Source organism: Bos mutus, chromosome 17 (genome assembly GCF_027580195.1).
Source record: "Bos mutus isolate GX-2022 chromosome 17, NWIPB_WYAK_1.1, whole genome shotgun sequence".
Classification (NCBI taxonomy): Eukaryota; Metazoa; Chordata; class Mammalia; order Artiodactyla; family Bovidae; genus Bos; species Bos mutus.
In genome coordinates this window covers 16,970,165-16,990,000 of record NC_091633.1, presented here as the reverse complement: position 1 = coordinate 16,990,000, position 19,836 = coordinate 16,970,165, and the positions used below count along the sequence as shown (strand labels likewise).

The following is a 19,836-nucleotide window of genomic DNA, read 5'->3' as shown; positions in this document are numbered from 1 at the left end:
GACTACAGCATGCCAGGCCTCCCTGTCCATCACCAACTCTCAGAGTTTACTCAAACTCATGTCCATCGAGTTGGTGATGCCATCCAACCATCTCATCCTCTATCATCCCCTTCTCCACCCACCTTCAGTCTTTCCCAGCATCAGGTGCTTTTCAAATGAGTCAGTTCTTCGCATCAGATGCCAAAGTATAGGAGTTTCAGCTTCAGCATCCGTCTTTCCAATGAATATTCAGGACTGATTTCCTTTAGGATGGACTGGTTGGATCTCCTTTCAGTCCAAGGGACTCTCAAAAGTCTTCTCCAACACCGCAGTTCAAAAGCATCAATTCTTCAGTGCTCAGCTTTCTTTATAGTCCAACTCTCACATACATACATGACTACTGGAAAAACCATAGCTTTGACTGGACGGACCTTTGGCAAAGTAATGATCTGCTTTTTAATATGTTGTCTAAGTTGGTCATAGCTTTCTTCCAAGGAGTAAGTGTCTTTTAATTTCCTGGCTGCAGTCACCATCTGCAGTGATTTTGGAGCCTCAATAAATGAAGTCTGTCACTGTTTCCACTGTTTCCCTGTCTATTTGCCATGAAGTGATGGGACCAGATGCCATGATCTTAGTTTTCTGAATGTTGAGTTTTAAGCCAACTTTTTTACTCTCCTCTTTCACTTTCATCAAGAGGCTCTTTAGTTCTTCTTGCTTTCTGCCATAAGGGTGGTGTCATCTGCGTATCTGAGGTTATTGATATTTCTCCGGGCAATCTTGATTCCAACTTGTGCTTCACCCAGCCCGGCATTTCGCATGATGTACTCTGCATATAAGATAAATAAGCAGGGTGACAATATACAGCCGTGACATACTGTTTTCCTGATTTGGCACCAGTCTGTTGTTCCATGTCCATTTCTAACTGTTGCACCCTGACCTGCATACAGGTTTCTCAAGAGGCAGGTCAGGTGGTCTGGTATTCCCATCTCTTTCAGAATTTTCCACAGTTTATTGTGATCCACACAGTCAAAGGCTTTGGCATAGTCAACAAAGCAGAAATAGATGTTTTTATGGAACTCTGTTGCTTTATTGATGATCCAGTGGATGTTGGCAATTTGATCTCTGGTTCCTCTGCCTTTTCTAAATCCAGCTTGAACATCTGGAAGTTCACGGTTCACATATTGCTGAAGCCTGGCTTGGAGAATTTTGAGCATTACTTTACTAGCGTGTGAGATGAGTGCAATTGTGCGGTAGTTTGAGCATTCTTTGGCATTGCCTTTCTTTGGGATTGGAATGAAAACTGACCTTTTCCAGTCCTGTGGCAACTGCTGAGTTTTCCAAATTTGCTGGCATATTGAGTGCAGGACTTTCACAGCATCATCTTTCAGGATTTGAAAGAGCTCAACTGGAATTCCATCAGCCTCCACTAGCTTTGTTGGTAGAGATGCTTCCTAAGGCCCACTTGACTTCACATTCCAGGATGTCTGGCTTTAGGTCAGTGATCACACCATCATGATTATCTGGGTTGTGAAGATCTTTTTTGTACAGTTCTTCTGTGTATTCTTGCCACCTCTTCTTAATATCTTCTGCTTCTGTTAGGTCCCTACCATTTCTGTCCTTTATTGAGCCCATCTTTGCATGAAATGTTTCCTTGGTATCTAATTTTCTTGAAGAGATCTCTAGTCTTTCCCATTCTGTTGTTTTCCTCTATTTCTTTGCATTGATCGCTAAGGAAGGCTTTCTTATCTCTCCTTGATATTCTTTGGAACTCTGCATTCAAATGGGTATACCTTTCACTTTCTCCTTTGCTTTTCGCTTCCTTTCTTTTCACAGCTATTTGTAAGGCCTCCTCAGACAGCCATTTTACTTTTTTGCATTTGTTTTTCTTGGGGATGGTCTTGATTTCTGCCTCCTGTACAATGTCATGAACCTCTGTCCATAGTTCATCAGGCACTCTGTCTATCAGATCTAGTCCCTTAAATCTATTTCTCACTTCTACTGTATAGTCATAAGGGATTTGATTTAGGTCATACCTGAATGGTCTAGTGGTTTTCCATACTTTCTTCAATTTAAGTCTGAATTTGGCAATAAGGAGTTCATGAACTGAGCCACAGTCAGCTCCTGGTCTTGTTTCTGCTGACTGTATAGAGCTTCTCCATCTTTGGCTGCAAAGAATATAATCAATCTGATTTTGGTGTTGACCATCTGGTGATGTGCATGTATAGTCTTCTCTTGTGTTGTTGGAAGAGGTTGTTTGCTATGACCAGTGCGTTCTCTTGGCAGAACTCCGCCTTTCCCCTGCTTCATTCTGTACTCCAAGTCCAAATTTGCCTGTTACTCCAGGTATTTCTTGACTTCCTACTTTGGCATTCCAGTCCCCTGTAATGAAAATGACATCTTTTTTGGATGTTCGTTCTAGAAGGTCTTGTAGGTCTTCATAGAACTGTTCAACTTCAGCTTCTTCAGTGTTACTGGTTGGGGCATAGACTTGGAATACTGTGATATTGAATGGTTTGCCTTGGAAATGAACAGAGATCATTCTGTTACACACACATTAAAAGACAGAAGTCTTGACTCAGGCTTCCTGACATCAAGGTTGCCTTTTGACTGAAGCTACTTACAGTTCCTCAAGCTTAAGTTGTCCTGTCTTAGACCAGATGTTTTCTCCTTTCTCCTCACTTTGGTCTGTCAGCACAGGCCTGTGAGTTTCTTGGGTCATGTGACCATTTAGTTTTCCCAAGTGTGTGTTTGTAATGGAAGTGCTATTGCCCAATGGCTGACTGGTTCAAGAACAACAATATCACACTGTTCTCTGGGTTTAGGGTTTGAAACAAACCTGTGGTGGGCCTGAGGGAAGGGGTGAAAAGAGAGAGAGTAGGAAGAATGAATTTGTTTTAACAATGGGTCTTTGGGAATGGGCAAGATTAAAGTTTTAGGCTGGAAGAGCTTGGGGCTTCATCACTGGTTAAAGGAGATTCCTAACATTTTCTCTAAACATTGACTTCCTCTCAATCTCTATTCACATCAAAGCAAAGCAAATTGATTTTCTTGATACAAAGCCCAGCCTTAAAGATGTGTGGTCACACCTATAGAATCTCTTAGCTCAAATAGGGGCACTGAATACCCTTTAATGGGGGGAGAGTTCTTTTGTACCTTGTAACCACTGATATGAGAGGATCCTTTTTAGATATAGGGTTATTGGGCAGCTGGTCAACCTAGTATGTGATCAATATCAGGCCCTCTCGTTCAACAGGGAAGAAGGTTAGAGAGGTGATCTTTCAACTTCAGATTTCGTGGCTCAATAAAACTTCAAGACAATTTTGAAGACCCAAAGGTTGCCAGCTTACTAGGTTGCCTAGGAAGGAGTGGGAGTGAGAGATAGAAAACATACCTTTTCATCAGCATCATTTCAAGAAACAAAGGATGTTTAAACAATAAACCAGTCAGAAGGACAAATTCTCAGAAATAAGGACAGCTCCTTAAATGGAATGTGTTTAGCTTTATAAAGAGACAAAGCTACATTGCCCTGATATTTCTTTGTCAAGGTCATGTGCTTGAGTGCCATAGGATTGGAGGGCTCCGTGTTTCTGAACAGTGGGGAGAGAATCAGAGGAGCAGGAGTTGGGAGTGAGGAAAATGAACTCATTAATAACATTTGACCTCTGGTGGAAGTTAGGTATCGTATATTGCCTTGTGGGTGGGCCGAATAGGAATATTGATTCCAAATATTTGAACTTGAGATAGAACACATGTTTATGATATTGTATTGCCAGCTAGCTGCCAGTTTTCCAGTACAGGGTAGATTGATCTTTTAGATTCATCTTTAGATGTTATTATCATTTTACTGTTTCCCTAAGTAAGAGAAGTTGTGTTGTATCAATAAGAAGTATCAGGAAAGGCATCTTCCTTTCCAGGTAGGTACCCAACTCTCATTTGTGTAATCAAACAGTGTATATCATCAGCAACCCTGGCCCCTTTGCCTTTGGATTACATTATGTGCTTTTTTTTTTTTTTTAAGTGAGTGACTCATTTGCATTTCCTGATGCTGTGCCACTTGACAGAAGGTTCAAGTGCCTGGGAGAATAGTAATCAGAGGCAAATCAGCTTATGTCTGAATTGTGGCTGCTGGCAATCTATTTGAGGATAATTGAAAATTTGCTGTGTTCATTTTATTTGTGGGTTTCCAGGTAAATGCCAAACTCCCGGTTGGTACTCCAGATTACATGGCCCCTGAAGTGTTGACTGTGATGAATGGGGATGGAAAAGGTGCCTATAGCCTAGACTGTGATTGGTGGTCAGTGGGAGTTATTGCTTATGAGATGGTTTATGGAAGATGCCCATTCACTGAAGGAACCTCAGCCAAAACCTTCAATAACATCATGAATTTCCAGGTAAAGAGCCCTTATTAGATTCTGAGGTAATATTGAGAAATGTCATTTTAAAATGGTGTGAATGAACATTTGTAATGTAAACCAGAAGTTCCGGATAATAACAATAGCAAATACTTTATATAGCACTTACTCTGTGCCAAAAGAAATTCTAAATGCTTTGTTAATTGTATTATATTGACTCTCAGGTGCCAGTAATTTTAAGTCTATGTCATCATTTTAGGTATCATTAAAAAGGAAAAACTGCTGCCAATTAATGTAGGATATTTTATTGATTATAAAATATTTTGATTACAGTGATGTTAAATGTGAGTAAAATGGGGGTCATAGGATTTATGAAATATAGTTCATTAATTTGGCTAATCCTCAAGCAATCCTGTGAGGTAGATGCTATTATTGTTATTATTTTCATTTTACAGATGAGGAAACCAAAGCACAGAGTGGTTAAATAACTTGCCCCAAATAGCACAGGCAGTCTAGCTTTGAAATAGATGCTCTTGGTATGCTATACTGTTTGTTAGTGCCACCAGCTGTCAAATATGGTTAAAATTCAGAGACATGGATAGAAATACTAATAAACACATAAAGTAGAATTAAAGCTATGGTATAGAAACTATATTTGTCATTATATTAGCCTGTTTCTTAAGGATATGACAAATATCTATGTTTTAGTTTCAACAAAAAGGAAAGAGAGAGTTTATTTCACAGATTTTTGTGTATCATCCAGTTTCTTCCAGGGATGCTTAGTACATATTTTTCTATATAAAATATACTTTTTGTATCCTTAATACATACATATATTTCTTGCTATTCTTGTGTCTCCTCCTGAGTTAAAATTTCCCCCGAGATGATGTTTAAGTCTCACCTGTTTCCTTCATTTCCATCCATTCATTCAGTAATGAGTAACTCGCCCTTGGCACTGTTAGGTACCAAGTTTGCAGTGATGGGCAAGGAGAAAGGCACTCTTGGCCTTCTTTCTCCATTATCACATGGAAATCAAAATACAGTGTGTATGTGCAAAAGCAGAGTACAGGGGGAGCACGCAGAGGGAGTGATGGAGTGGAAGAGGGAGGTGGGAGGTAGGGAGGGAAGGAGGGGCACGGGTTGGGGTAGGCCTTCTGAGCATAGAGAACAGAGTGATTTGTTCAGGCAGCTTTAAACAGTATATCATTGTTGGATGGCAAAGAGTGAGGTGGGGAGTGTAGCTAGGTGAGACAGAAGAGGGTACAGAGATCAAGTCATGAAGGGTATTGAACCCTTGCAAGGGAGCTAGGCCTATTGATGTGAAGAGAACATCTTCTTTGGGAACATGCCTTTAGTCCAAAGTTAAGAGGACATAAAACTTCCTTCTTAAAAAAAAAAAAAAAGAAACTTGAATATATGAGAACTACTTTTTTGTTTTATTTATTTGAGAACTACTTTTTTAACTTTGAGATGCGAGAAGCTGATTTGCTAAGGGAATATTTCATTAAAAAAATTTTTTTTTTGAAATAGCGGTTCTTGAAGTTTCCAGATGACCCCAAAGTTAGCAGTGAATTGCTTGATCTAATCCAGAGTTTGTTGTGTGGCCAGAAAGAGAGACTGAAGTTTGAGGGCCTTTGCTGTCATCCTTTCTTCTCCAAAATCGACTGGAGTAACATTCGTAACTGTAAGTAGAATTGTGTTCCTTCAGTTCTGGTGTTGGGATTAAGAAACACTTAAGAGTGATCTGAAATTATTCTGCCTCCCAGAAGCTGGTATAAATCATATAAGTAAAGGTTTTAATTATCTATAGGAATGGAAAGGGGTAATGATGTAGCTGTCTTGAGTAATATTTCTACTTTAACATCATTTGCGCAGAACTGGATCATTAATCAAACTCTGTTTATGTGGCCTTTGGAGTATTATCCCTCAGTACATTAGAGGTACAGATTGATGGAATCTGAAGGTTGTCACTTGGTTTGACAGAATTTCTTCCCAGAGGAAGAGTGGACCTGGCTATTTTGTTCACAAGATTAGGAAAAAGACTCAGAGATTAGGCAGAGTGCCAGCATTGCTCTGCTAATGGCCAAGCCTGCCCTAAAGCCATAAATGCCTTGCTGTGTTTGCTTGTTTTCCTCTAAAATGTTTGTCTTTGCTCACAAGCGTGTATGATGCATATGCACAGTGGATTCATTCATACATCACTTTGTTATCAATTAGTGCAAACTGAATTCATTAAAAACAAAGACCTGATTTATTATCTACAAGTCCAAAATACTTGATGTTTTACAAGTTGGTCTTTTTTTTTTCAACCTTTTTATGCTTGGATGTGTTGATTGAATGCGATCTATAATCCGACTCAGTGATTAGCACAGATCAGAGCCTGTAGGAAAGCCATTGGCCCGGTTGAGTGTCTGATTTTTGGTGATGAGGGGAGGCAGGGAAATGGAATCCATTTCTAGGTGTCAAAACCAGGCTTCTAGTTGGAGCTGGGTTGTAACTGTAACCTTCTGAACCTTCGGCTGAAATATAGGAGTTGGGTTAAGAGCCATTATTGTCCAGTTGAAAGCCATTTCGATGGTTTCTCTAACCCTCTGCGAAAATATGTAAGTAGGCCATATTTCTGTAAATCTCTCGTGGCAACTTTTTTTCTCTTCTGGTAGCCACGTTACTATATTTTTCAAGTCTTTTAGGCATCAACCCCCAAATCTCCACGATTCAGGGCTTTTAATCGGCAGTATATTTTCAGTGCAGTCTTTCTTTTTTGCTTTTGGAAAGATTTGATATAGTTGTTTCTTGTTGCCACCCAAATACTTAATCTTTTCTTGCCTTACCTTTTTTATCTCCGATCTTAAATAAGCAGCTCATTTTCTTATTCTTGTCTTTGCCAGTGGTCTTCACCCAAGTAAGTCAGCAAATGGTGATTGATTACCCAGGTAACTTTATTTTGTATTCTGGTAAACCTTGCTGATGTTTTGGTATTGTATTAGAATTCCCATATTTTGTTCTAGTCTTTTCTTCTCAGGCTGTTTATAGGTTTTAGGCTTGTTGGGCTTCTGAGGCTAAGTACCGTTCTGTAAAGTACACAGTGCCCGGAGAGGATATGTGTTGGCCCCTGCTGTGGGGCCCCTGCTGTGCATCACAAAGTCTGTCTTGTGGGAAGTCATGGTTGTTGTTGGGATGAGATGATTCTGGGATAGGTCACTGTACACTTAACCATCTTAGCACTTGTTGCCTCCTCTTCACGTGAGAAGACTCACTGTGTCTTCTGTGACTCTGCTTAATATTTCTATATCCTAATAAATATCTGCCTAGTTTTTCCTCATCTTTAACATGTTTCTCACTTTCCCATAAAGAGTTCATATGAGAGAATTCTCACCCAGCTGAATCCTGATTCTTTTTTTAAATATATTTTTAAAAATAAAAATTGTATATATGTGAGACAGACAATGTAAAAATTTGATTTACATCCACACAGTGGAATGGTTACTACAGTCAAGCTAGTTAACACATTCATCTGCTCACAGTTTGCTCCCTCCTTTCCTGCCTCCCTCTTCCTCTTCTTTCCTGTCTTCCTTCTGTCTCTCTCTCTCCCTTCCTTTCGTGAGAACATCTAAAATCTACTCTGTTAACAAAGTTTCAGTATTCAATATAGTATTCTTAAGTATGGTCATCACACTGTATTAATACATTAGGTCTCTGGGACTTGTTCATCCTACATTACTCCAACTTGGTACATGTTCTCATTTCCCCCAACTCTCCACTTCTGGTGACTGTTTTTCTACTCTGTGCTTCTGTGTATTCAACTTTTTTAGATTCCATGTATGAGTAAGATCATGTAGTCTTTTTCTTTTTGTGCCTGTCATAGTTCCCTTTGCCTCATGACTTCCAGGTTCATCCATGTTTTTGAAAATGGCAGGATTTCCTTCTTTTTATTTTTAAAGGCTGAGTAATATTCCTTCACACCTATTTAAATATCCATTTGTCCATTGATGGACACTTAGGTTATTCCCGTTATCTTGGCTACTGTCGATAATGCTGCCATGAATGTGAGAGCACAGATAGCTCTTTGAGGTGCTGATTTTATTTTCTTCTGTATACCCAGAAGAGGGATTCCTGGATCACAAAGAATTTCTATTTTTAATTTTTTTTGAGCATCCTTTATACTGTTTCCATAGTGGCTGCACCAATTTATCTTCCTACCAACAGTGTTCATGGAGTCCCTTTTCTGCACATCTCCACCAATGCTGATTACCTCTTATCTTTTTGATGATAGCCAGTCTAACAGGCATGAAGTGATAGCTCATTGGTGGTTCTGATTTGCCTTTCCCGGATGATTAGTGGTACTGAGCACCTTTTCATACACCTGTTGGTTATTGCTATATGTCTTCTTCAGAGAAATGTATTTTCATGTCCTTTGCCCTGAATCCTGATTCTAAAATTCTGACAGAAACTCTTGATGGTTTTTATTTTCTAACTCCCAGCATAGTGGTTCTGAAGAGTCATAAAACACATTTGCCTTAAAGGAACTTTGAGTAATTTTAACAGCCCTATTACTTTGGAATAATATCACATTTATAGAAAAATTGCAAAGATAGTAGAGTTCCCACATAGCCTTCTTCCAGTTTCCCCTAATGATAACATCCTACATAACAACGTCACATTTGTCAAAATAAGATTATACGATTAATTAAACTTCAGACTTACTCCAGTTTCACCAGCTTCCTCACTCATGCCCCTTTTTCTGTTCCAGAAATCCATCCAGGGCACTATATTGCAATTAGAGTGCTTGTGGCTGATGGCACTTATCCCGGCTGAGGCACTTAATGTAGCTCGGCCAGTGAGTGGGATCGCCATGCCCTCTGAGGATTGATAGGGCCTTTTCCTGGTAGTTCTCAGGCACCCCTGACTATGCAGAGAGCTGTGGTATTAATTGCAGTGTCTCCTAGCAGATTTTCCTGTTTTTCACCAACCTTCGTTCCTTGGGTATTTGTAATCAGCTGAGGGTTTGTGACTGAAAACATTGCTGGACTGCATGACATTTGAGCTATTTCCTAACTAGGTAGTTCTAACACAAATTATGCCTTTGTCCAGTCCCATTTTTCATAAACACACATTGAGTGACTCTCATCAACCAAAGCACTTGAAGTCATTAGGTTTCCTGAGTTCCTGGTTGCTGCTCAAATGCTTTGTGGTTCCAGGCTGTTGAATATTTCCACTTTCCACACAGGAGATTGTCCTTTGATGAAAGAAACATTAGCTTTTCTGCTAGTTCACCCTCAATTCCTCTTTTTCGTATTATAACTAAGGAAAGGAAGTAATGCTTAACACAGCAGGTAATAATCTTCTAAAACTCATTATCTTAAGAGGTGGTCCAGGCAGGATATATAAATGCAGTTTAAGAAGGATCTGGGCAAATGGATGAGTGACAGAATTGGGAGTGGTTACCGGGAGAAACTAGGCCAGGCCTTGGCTTTGACCCCTGAGGTCAGATCGAGCAGTTAGTCTTTTGGAGCATTTAGGTCCTACCCCTTGGAGTTGCTGTGGGCACCAATGTGCGAACCAAGACTCTGACCTAGTTCTGGGATGTTTGTTCTCCTGGCAAGTCAAGAGCGCTCTGCCACACTCACGGGCCACTGTACATCTGCTGCCCTGATGTGTCACTCCCTGCCTCACGTGATCAGATGTAAAGTTGAGTTTTTAGCTACTGCTTCTTATTTCAAGGCTGCTTTCCAAGTTTCAGTATTGGGCTTCTTAAGTATCCTAGTTGCCCTGGGCTGTGCAATTCCAGTGAAGTTTCAGATATTGGGCAGGAGTCTGATTGTGCCCTCTGCCTGATTTTCTGGGCTTCCGGAAAGCTGAAGCCAATCAGTCCCCCTCTGTCATGCCTTTGGGGTTATGCCTACCTTTCCCAACATCAGGCACCTGCTCCGTCAATGGCAGACTTGTACTGTCCAGTGTGCCCTTCTACTCACATCTTTTTAATATCTTCCCCCAGAGACATAGTGATGTAAATAGAACCAGCACACTTGCACCTTTCATCCAAATCCACCACGACTCAACAGTGAGAAATGCATAATGAGAGTGTTGACTCTGGATCGTTTCCTAGAACCTCTATAGCTAATGCTCTAGATAACTTGTTTTTATCTGTTGATTATGACACAGGCTTCTTCTTTTGAGTCATCTTCATTTTACTCTTCTCAGAAAGGCACAGTTCTTGTAGAATTACTTTTGAGTTTCCAGGTTCTTAGCATTTGTCACACAAGTACATTTCATTTCCATCCAGTAGTGACTCAGTGGTGGTCCAATGCTGATCAGCCCTGAGATAGTCCCCTGACAAAGAGGTCTCCTTCGTTGTTGATCATTATTCACTACCTGGCCCCTAATGGCCATTGCAAAGTTGGAGGTGTACAATCCTTTGATTACTCCATAAGCCTAAGGGATAAGGCCTTTAGTTTAAAGGAAAAGGATTCTAAAGCTTCCTATCCTTGGGTAGGAAATTCTTAAATGTTTTTGTGTATAGAAATCAGCATCATGAGACTTCACTGGGTATTTTACTCCAGTCCTGTAGTCTGATAGGAAATACTGGTTAAGTAGCAACTGTTCTGTGCCAACTACCAAGTATTTAAGTATATATTACACTATGTTACTTCAAAACAGTTCAAAGAAAAGGATTATTGTACCCATTCTACAGATATGGACACAGTGGTAACTTGTCCCAGGTCATATAGCAAGTGAGAGAGAGGGTCTGGATTCGAGTTGAGGTCTGGGTGATTCTAGAATCCTTTCTATTTTATGCAATACCATGCATGCTCTATGATAGATAGTTATTAATGTTATGGTGATGACAAATAGTACCCCTGTTTAGTCTCTGTGTCTGTTCAAGCACATTTGGAATTTGTAGTAGTTTTGAATCTACAGGATTCATCATGATATTTGAGTGCTGTGTGCTGTATGTTAGGTGCTGTAGCTCTGTGGATGAACAAATCTGGATACAGCCCTGCCTTCAGTGAACTTACAGTCTAAATTATAGGTCCCTTAAATAGAGCTGTAGTCCTGTTTAAATTTCCATTCCTCAAAATGGTAGAAAGTTTGGGAATTTCCTGGCAGTCCAGTGGTTAGGACTCTGTGCTTTCACTGCTGAGGGCCTGGGTTCAGTCCCTAGTCAGGGAACTAAGATCCTACAAGCTGCATGGCGTGGCCAAAAAAAAAAAAATGGGTAGAATGCTTTTAATGCTTAGTAGGTCACCCACTGGCTTACTGAACCACATATACTTGATCCTAAACAAAATGTAGACTGTGACCCAGTGACCCCTTGCCTACATAGAGCATCCTGTTCTTTCTGCGAATTTATTACCACCACTGCCCCACCCCTTGCCTCAGATCTAGCCTGGGAAAGGACCATGTTGGATCGATGACCCAGTTCTAAAATTATGATTTGTAGTCTCCAGGTGAATTGAGAGCACTTGATTCATGTTTTCTGTTTATTTGAGGTTATGTGGTTTCTTAGCCTCAGCACTGTTATTTTAGGCATAGATAATTATTTGTTCGGGGACTGTTACGGAATTGCAGAATGTTTAGCAGCACCCCTGGGGTTTACCCGTAGATTCCAGTAGCTCTCTGCGTCTTGTGATAACCCAACACGTCTCCAGACATTTGCCCAGTGTCCCTTGTTGGGGGGTGGGGGAGCAGTACAGCTGCTCCCAGGAGAGAACCATTGTTTTAGAAGAATTGGTCAGATTGTTACCAGGGGAGAGAATATCACAGTAAATAGAGTCACTCAAGACTGCCATTGCTAACCCGCAGTGGAACTGTAGCCTGGGGTCAGGGGGACCCTGCTGTGTTGAGTGTGGTCCGTGGACCAGTAGCAGCATCATCATCGCCGACATTATCTGGGAGCTTGTTAGAGTTGCAGACACTCAGACTCCCCTCCACCCCAGACCTGCTGAGTCAGAAACTGCACTTCAGTAAGATCCTGAGAAATAAGATTCCTGTGTATAGCATCTGTGAAGCTCTGCGAGAGGAGAAAATGAGATCTGTCAGCCTTAGTTTCTTGCTCATCTTGGCACAGTGCTCCATGCTTTGTCCTCTGGGCTGAGGGTAAGGGGAGGCAGCTTTTTGGCTAAGAACTTTCCCAGGCAGATGGAACTGCTTGGAAACACAGGATTTTAGGCTCTGCTTTTGAGAAATTTAAAGCTTTTCTTTCAGATGGACTTTATATCTTTCGTATTTTTCAAGATGGTGGTTTAACGTAATCTCTTCCTGCTGATGGCAAATAGATAGTTGTAATAAAGGCATTTGTATACCTTCTACATCCCCCGCCGCTTTCTGCATTACTGTTGTCTTGTATTCACTTTTTTTTCTTATAGTTGGTCTGCATCATATTGTGTTGGTTTCAGGTGTACAGCATAGTGATTCAGTATTTTTGCATATTGTATTCCATTATAGGTTATTTACAAGATAATGGGCATAACTATTTAGTTTTAAGGATGGATTGTTTCCTTTATCAATACTTTTTAGGTGTGTTTTATAACCCTTTATTGAGCACCTACTATACCTAGGGGCCCTGTAAGGCATGCTAATGCATATTATTGTCCTCCTAAAATTTCTGTGAGGCCGGTACTATATTTGGTCCCACAGTACAGATGAGAATACTGAGGCCTAAAGAGATGAAGCCTCTTGGTAAAGGTCATGGAACTAGTAGTTGGCAGTGACAAGAGTCTAACTAGGGTTTCCCTGACCCCAGATTCACTTTACTTTTAAAAAATTTACTTGAAAAAATACATGATAAAAAAAAATTCAAGCAACGCAAAAGGTTAAACAATTAAAAAAGTCACCTACCCTCTCCATGCCCAGTGCCTCTCTCTAAAGTGAACCATTATTATCAGTTTCTTGTATAACTTTCCAGAATATTCTGTACTAATACAAACAGCAGTATTGTCTGCACTCTTAACTGCATTGTTGTACCGCCTCCTAAGAATTCAGGAATTTTTATTGTCAGGCTGTTTTCCTACATCGTTGAAAAAAATGAAGAAGAAGGCTTTGTACAATCCCACTGTGCTGATGCTTTGAATTCAAGCTGTCCTGACATTAATTTCTGATGAGCGGTTCTCTCTTCTCAAAAGAACACCCCTTATGATTTTGACATGAATATTTCATTTATTTATTTTTGGTTTTCTGCTTTTAGAATAACATTATGTCAGGAACTTGTATGTTTGTGTGTGTGTGTGTGTGTATTTTAAAAGTCTGCTTGTTTGGAGTTTTTTTTATCATCTAATCAGGTATTTGGCCAGATTTTGTTTTTGAAGCTAGTTTGTGGAGGACAGTATCTGTGCGTTTCTCCATTCAGTTCAGTTCAGTCACTCAGTCTTGTCCGACTTTGGGACCGCATGAATCACAGCACGCCAGGCCTCCCTGTCCATCACCAACTCCCAGAGTCTACCCAAACCCATGTCCATTGAGTCGGTGATGCCATCCAGCCATCGGATCCTCTGTCGTCCCCTTCTCCTCCTGCCCCCAGCCCTTCCCAGCATCAGAGTCTTTTCCAGTGAGTCAACTCTTGGCATGAGGTGGCCAAAGTACTGGAGTTTCAGCTTCAACATCAGTCCTTCCAATGAACACCCAGGGCCGATCTCCTTTAGGATGGACTGGTTGGATCTCCTTGCAGTCCAAGGGACTCTCAAGAGCCTTCTCCAACACCACAGTTCAGAAGCATCAATTCTTCGGCGCTCAGCTTTCTTCACCATCCAACTCTCACATCCATACATGACTACTGGAAAAACCATAGCCTTGACTAGACAGACCTTTGTTGGCAAAGTAATGTCTCTGCTTTTGAATATGCTATCTAGGTTGATCATAACTTTCCTTTCAAGGAGTAAGAGTCTTTTAATTTCATGGCTGCAGTCACCATCTGCAGTGATTTTGGAGCCCCCCAAAATAAAGTCTGACACTGTTTCCACTGTTTCCCCATCTATTTGCCATGAAGTGATGGGACCAGATGCCATGATCTTCGTTTTCTGAATGTTGAGCTGTAAGCCAACTTTTTCACTCTCCTCTTTCACTTTTATCAAGAGGCTTTTTAGTTCCTCTTCACTTTCTGCCATAAGGGTGGTGTCATCTGCATATCTGAGGTTATTGATATTTCTCCCGGCAGTCTTGATTCTAGCTTGTGTTTCTTCCAGTCCAGAGTTTCTCATGATGTACTCTGCATATAAGTTAAATAAGCAGGGTGACAATATACAGCCTTGACGTACTCCTTTTCCTATTTGGAACCAGTCTGTTGTTCCATGTCCAGTTCTAACTGTTGCTTCCTGACCTGCATACAGGTTTCTCAAGAGGCAGGTCAGATGGTCTGGTATTCCCATCTCTTTCAGAATTTTCCACAGTTTATTGTGATCCACACAGTCAAAGGCTTTGGCGTAGTCAAGAAAGCAGAAATAGATGTTTTTATGGAACTCTCTTGCTTTTTTGATGATCCAGAGGATTTGGCAATTTGATCTCTGGCTCCTCTGCCTTTTCTAAATCCAGCTTGAACATCTGGAAGTTCACGGTTCACATATTGCTGAAGCCTGGCTTGGAGAATTTTGAGCATTACTTTACTAGCGTGTGAGATGAGTGCAATTGTGCGGTAGTTCGAGCATTCTTTGACATTGCCTTTCTTTGGGATTGGAATGAAAACTGACCTTTTCCAGTCCTGTGGCCACTGCTGAGTTTTCCAAATTTGCTGGCATATTGAGTGCAGCACTTTCACAGCATCATCTTTGAGGATTTGAAAGAGCTCAACTGGAATTCCATCACCTCCACTAGCTTTGTTCATAGTGATGCTTTCTAAGGCCCACTTGACTTCACATTCCAGGATGTCTGACTCTAGGTGAGTGATCACACCATCGTGATTATCTGGGTTATGAAGATCTTTTTTGTATAGTTCTTCTGTGTATTCTTGCCACCTCTTCTTAGTTTCTCCATTAGCCGTGTGTTTCTCCATTATCTTGGTTGGCCTTTAAGTATGTCTCCCTGTTAGATAGCCACCCAGTCACTTAGGGGCTGGAAGAAATGAGGAAGGGGAACTGGGGGTGTTTAGGTGATCATCATGAGGGAGAGAGTAGAAGGGCAAGGGGATGGTATAGTGATGGCAGGAACTCAGCCTCCTAGACTAGGAGTATGTGGGCAACACCTGCTAAAACTTCAAAAAGCAGTAACTGAGACACGTGGTCAGTAGCTCTTACAGGTGAGTATTTATATGTCTTGGGGATTTTTTTTTTTTTTTTTAAGAATAAGCTATTCATAGGAGAAAATAGGCTAAAAAGAGCTAAGTGCAGGGAATTTGCTGATGGTCCAGTGGTTAGTACTCTACTTTCACTGCTGGGTCCTGTGTTTAATCCCTGGTCGAGGAACTAAGATGCTGCAAGCCATTCTTTGTGGCCAAAAAAGAAAAAGCTAAACTCATATGGATTAAGGTTATAGGGTCTCCCCCCTCTAGTTTGAATTTAGAAGCTACCTCTAGAGATATTAAAAATATATATGTAATATTCTACTTTATTTCAAGATAAATCAAGATGGCTTACTTTAGAGATAATTGCAATACTAAACTGATAAAAATAAATGAGAAATCTGGATAAAGGGCATGTCAAAGTAGGGAAATAGAGGCAGGGCTAATGGTAAAAACCAATAAGCTCTGGTTAAATTGCCAGCCAGGGGTGGATTTGGGATCCTTAGCCTCCTAGTGGCCAAAGTAAAATGGAGAATATGGACAGTTGTAAGAGGCTCAGTCCTGTGAGAAAAAAATCCAGAATAATATGTTCAGAGAAGACTCAGTTTTCTGGTACTGAGTCCTGAGGAGTTTCAAAATGGGGTTCCCCAAAATGAGACCCCTTGTGATGTGGTGGCCCTGGGGATTTCCCTGTGACCACTTCTTATGGCGCCTCTTAGTGTAAGCCAATGCTGCAGTGCTGAATCTCCGTTCAGAAAGTCATTTCTAAATGAGGCAAATTCATGCCTTTCCTGGGAGAAGATGAGAAAAGGGGAATAGATTTGTTAGAGAGCCCATAAATTGGAGTCCTGAACTCTTCATTTCTTACTTGCTTGGAAGATTTTCCAGCAAACATGGAAATGATTTGGCCAAAGATTCAAAATTATATTAAACATCTGAGACTCTATTCATCAGTCAACTTTGCAGTCAGTTCTATGAAGCGTGGCAATTGCATTTACGCTCATTTTCCAAGGGCAAAGTTCAGATAGCACTAAAGAGGGCAGTTGGCAGGAGTCAAAAGAGATCAGAGCTGAAGGACACAGAGTAGGAGGTCCAGGTGGCTCGTGATCTCTGAGGGTTTGGAAATGATTTTCAGTGTCTTCACTTCAGAAAAGAAGTATGACCGACTCTTTGATTCCTGGGGATGTCCTTCAAAATTCTGACTAACAAGGATACACACAAAGAACTGATACCCACACAGGAACCAAAATAAAGGAACACATTTGTCTCTTTGCTTCTTCCATAGGGCTGATGGTGGGTGGTGTTTTTCCACCCCCCATAAACTGGAAAGTAGCGGACTTTTCTGGCAAGAATATCTGGTAGAGGGGCTTCTCCTGGCTTAAAATGGGATAATAATAAGCATCAAAAAGACTACAGTGTCTTGAAACACGTCCATTCATGAGTTCATACTGGCAACTGAAAAAAATCTTATTTGTCACTTCTGGCAGTTGCTGAGGCACACCCCGCCCCCCACCCCAACTCTGAATGTTGCTAAGTATAGGGAAAGATGGGCTTCCCAGGTGGCGCAGTGGTGAGGAATCCACCTGCCAGTGCAGGCAAGGGCACCCCACTCCAGTACTCTTGCCTGGAAAATCCCATGGACGGAGGAGCGTGGTAGGCTGCAGTCCATGGGGTCGCTGAGGGTCGGACACGACTGAGCGACTTCACTTTCATTTTCAGTTTCATGCATTGGAGAAGAAAATGGCAACCCAGTCCAGTGTTCTTGCCTGGAGAATCCTGGGGACGATGGAGTCTGGTGGGCTGCCGTCTATGGGGTTGCACGGAGTCGGACACGACTGAAGTGACTTAGCAGCAGCAGCAGCAGCCAGTGCAGGAGACGCAAGAGACTCGGCTTTGATCCCTGGGTTGGGAAGATTCCCTGGAGTAGGAAGTGGCAACCCACTCCAGTATTCTTGCCTGGAGAATCCTGTGGACAGAGGAGCCTGGCAGGGTATAGTCCATGAGGTCACAAGGAGTTGGACACCATTGAACAACTGAACACACACTTAGGGAATGAACTTAGCGTTTATCCTGCCTTCCTGTTTGAACTGTATTCCAGAATTACCAAATTGTTGATGTGCTAGTAAATGTAGAAGGAATGATGAACTTAGAAAAACACCATTTTTCAACTCTTAATGACTTAATGATTCTAGGCAAAGATCATCCATGGCTACTGAGACATGAAGTGAAAGATGAGAGAGAAGGTCATGGGGAGGGACGAGGCTGATCTCACTGGACCACGTGGATCATTCTTAACATCACACAAAGAAAGATAAGCAGACATTGTGTGCCCTTTAATGTCATGGGCTAGTAAGTAGACAACACATCCTGGGGAATATTCTCTCCAAGTGAAATTGAGTATGAGTGTGCCTGTGGCCCTGGATTTAACTTCCAGCTTCTAGGAAGCGGAAGTCGCTTCCCTGGTGGCTTAGATGGTAATATGCCTGCAATGCTGGAAACCTGGGTTAGATCCTAGGTTGGAATGATTCCCTGGAGAAGGGAATGGCGAACCACTCCAGTATTCTTTCCTGGAGAATTCCATGGACAGAGGAGCCTGGCAGGCTACAGTCCACGGGGTTGCAAAGAGTCAGATATAACTGAGAAGTAACAGTTTTTTAGCACTTCCAGGAAAAATGGGCATAGAGAAACATGTTAAATGATGTCACAAGGATACAACCACCAAGTCCAGATTGTGAGATTTCTACAGGGATCTTGTGATTCAGTTTCTTAAACCAATAAATGCCATTAAAGAAAAAAAAGGTCAGTGTTTATAGATTGAGGCATACCAACCAAATCAGTGTCTGAACCTTGGTTGGATATTGATTCAAACAAATCAAATGTAAAGAGATACTTTGCTGCTGCTGCTGCTGCTAAGTTGCTTCAGTTGTGTCCGACTCTGTGCGACCCCATAGACAGCAGCCCACCAGGCTCCCCTGTCCCTGGGATTCTCCAGGCAAGAATACTGGAGTGGGGTTCCATTTCCTTCTCCAAAAGTACTTGCACCCAGTGTACTGGGGACAGTGTACTTTGGGCACAGCTGTAACAAATTGGGCACAAACATAATATTAGATAATGGTAAGGAGTTTCTGTAAATTTTGTTGGATGTGATGAAGGTATTATGGTCATGGTTTTTTAAAGTCTTCACCTGTTAGAGAGTCGTGTTTCTCCCCCTAGGGAACATTTAGCAATGTCTGGAGGCATTTTCGGTTGTCAGAACTTGTGGTGGTATTGGCATCTAGTGAGTAGAGGTCAGAGACACTGCTAAACACCCTATGATCACGTGTCAGTCCCTGCAACAAAGCATTCTCCAATCTCGATGTCAATAGTGCCACAGTTGAGAAACCCTGAGTTAGGGATATTTGCTGCAGTAATTATGGGTGAAATTATTACCAACCAGTGTTCTTGGCCTCCTCAACCAACAGAAATTGATGAAGAGGCCAGACGAGAAATTCAGGCAAGGCTTTAGTGGGGCTCCTGCGGCAGCAGCAGGGAGTGATAACAAGTAGCAGGTTCCCTTGCTTGCTCCCTGAGGGTGATGGGAAGCGAGCTGGTTCCTTGTATGGGGTGAGGGAAGGGGTGTGACCAGGGGTCGGGCTGGAGGAGTGGATTAGGTGGTTTGTCCACCTCTTTGGTGGTGACGTGTGCAAGTTGGATGTGCAGTACCCTACTTTTGCTCCTAAGTGGCTGCTGGGTTTTGGATCTTTTTGTATCTTTTTGTCCATAATTTGCCCCAACTGTGTATGCATGCAGTTATTTGTAGTCCTTTACAATTTCTTTGTATTTTATTACTTGAGACTTTTGTCTGGGTGCAAGTACTGCAGCAAAGGGTCCCAGGTCTTATGTCTCAAAATTATATGATGTCTGGGGTTTGCTTTTAATAATCAGCACACATGCAAATAAAATAGGGACCAGAGTATGTGAAATGAAATGAAAATACTGTACGTTTTTTGAAGGTGTGCAGGAGTTCATTGTACTCCTGTACCATTTCTGCACATATGAAAAATTTCATATTAAAAATTAAAAAATAGGGCTTCTCTGGTGGCTCAGTGGTAAAGAATTCACCTGCCAATGCAGGAGACATGTGTTCGACCCTTGGTCCAGGAAGATCCTACATGCCACAGAGCAGCTAAAGCCCGGGAGCCACAACTACTGGGCCCTCACGCTGCAGTTACTGAAGCCTACATGCTCTAGAGCCTGTGCTCTGCAGCAAGAGAAGCCACCACAATGAGAAGCCCATGTACCGCAGCCAGAGAGTAGCCC

General features: G+C 41.6%; 1 protein-coding gene across 6 annotated transcripts in view; it reads left to right on the top strand.

Annotated features, from left to right (window-relative positions):
* Positions 1–19,836, top strand: part of CIT (citron rho-interacting serine/threonine kinase) — a 174,675-nt gene that overhangs the window by 44,805 nt on the left and 110,034 nt on the right. For all 6 annotated transcript variants that reach the window (XM_070386137.1, XM_070386136.1, XM_070386133.1 and 3 more), the window contains 2 exons: positions 4,167–4,370; positions 5,862–6,015. In XM_070386137.1, the coding sequence (XP_070242238.1) occupies positions 4,167–4,370; positions 5,862–6,015 (358 nt within the window). The remainder of the gene's footprint in view (positions 1–4,166; positions 4,371–5,861; positions 6,016–19,836) is intronic.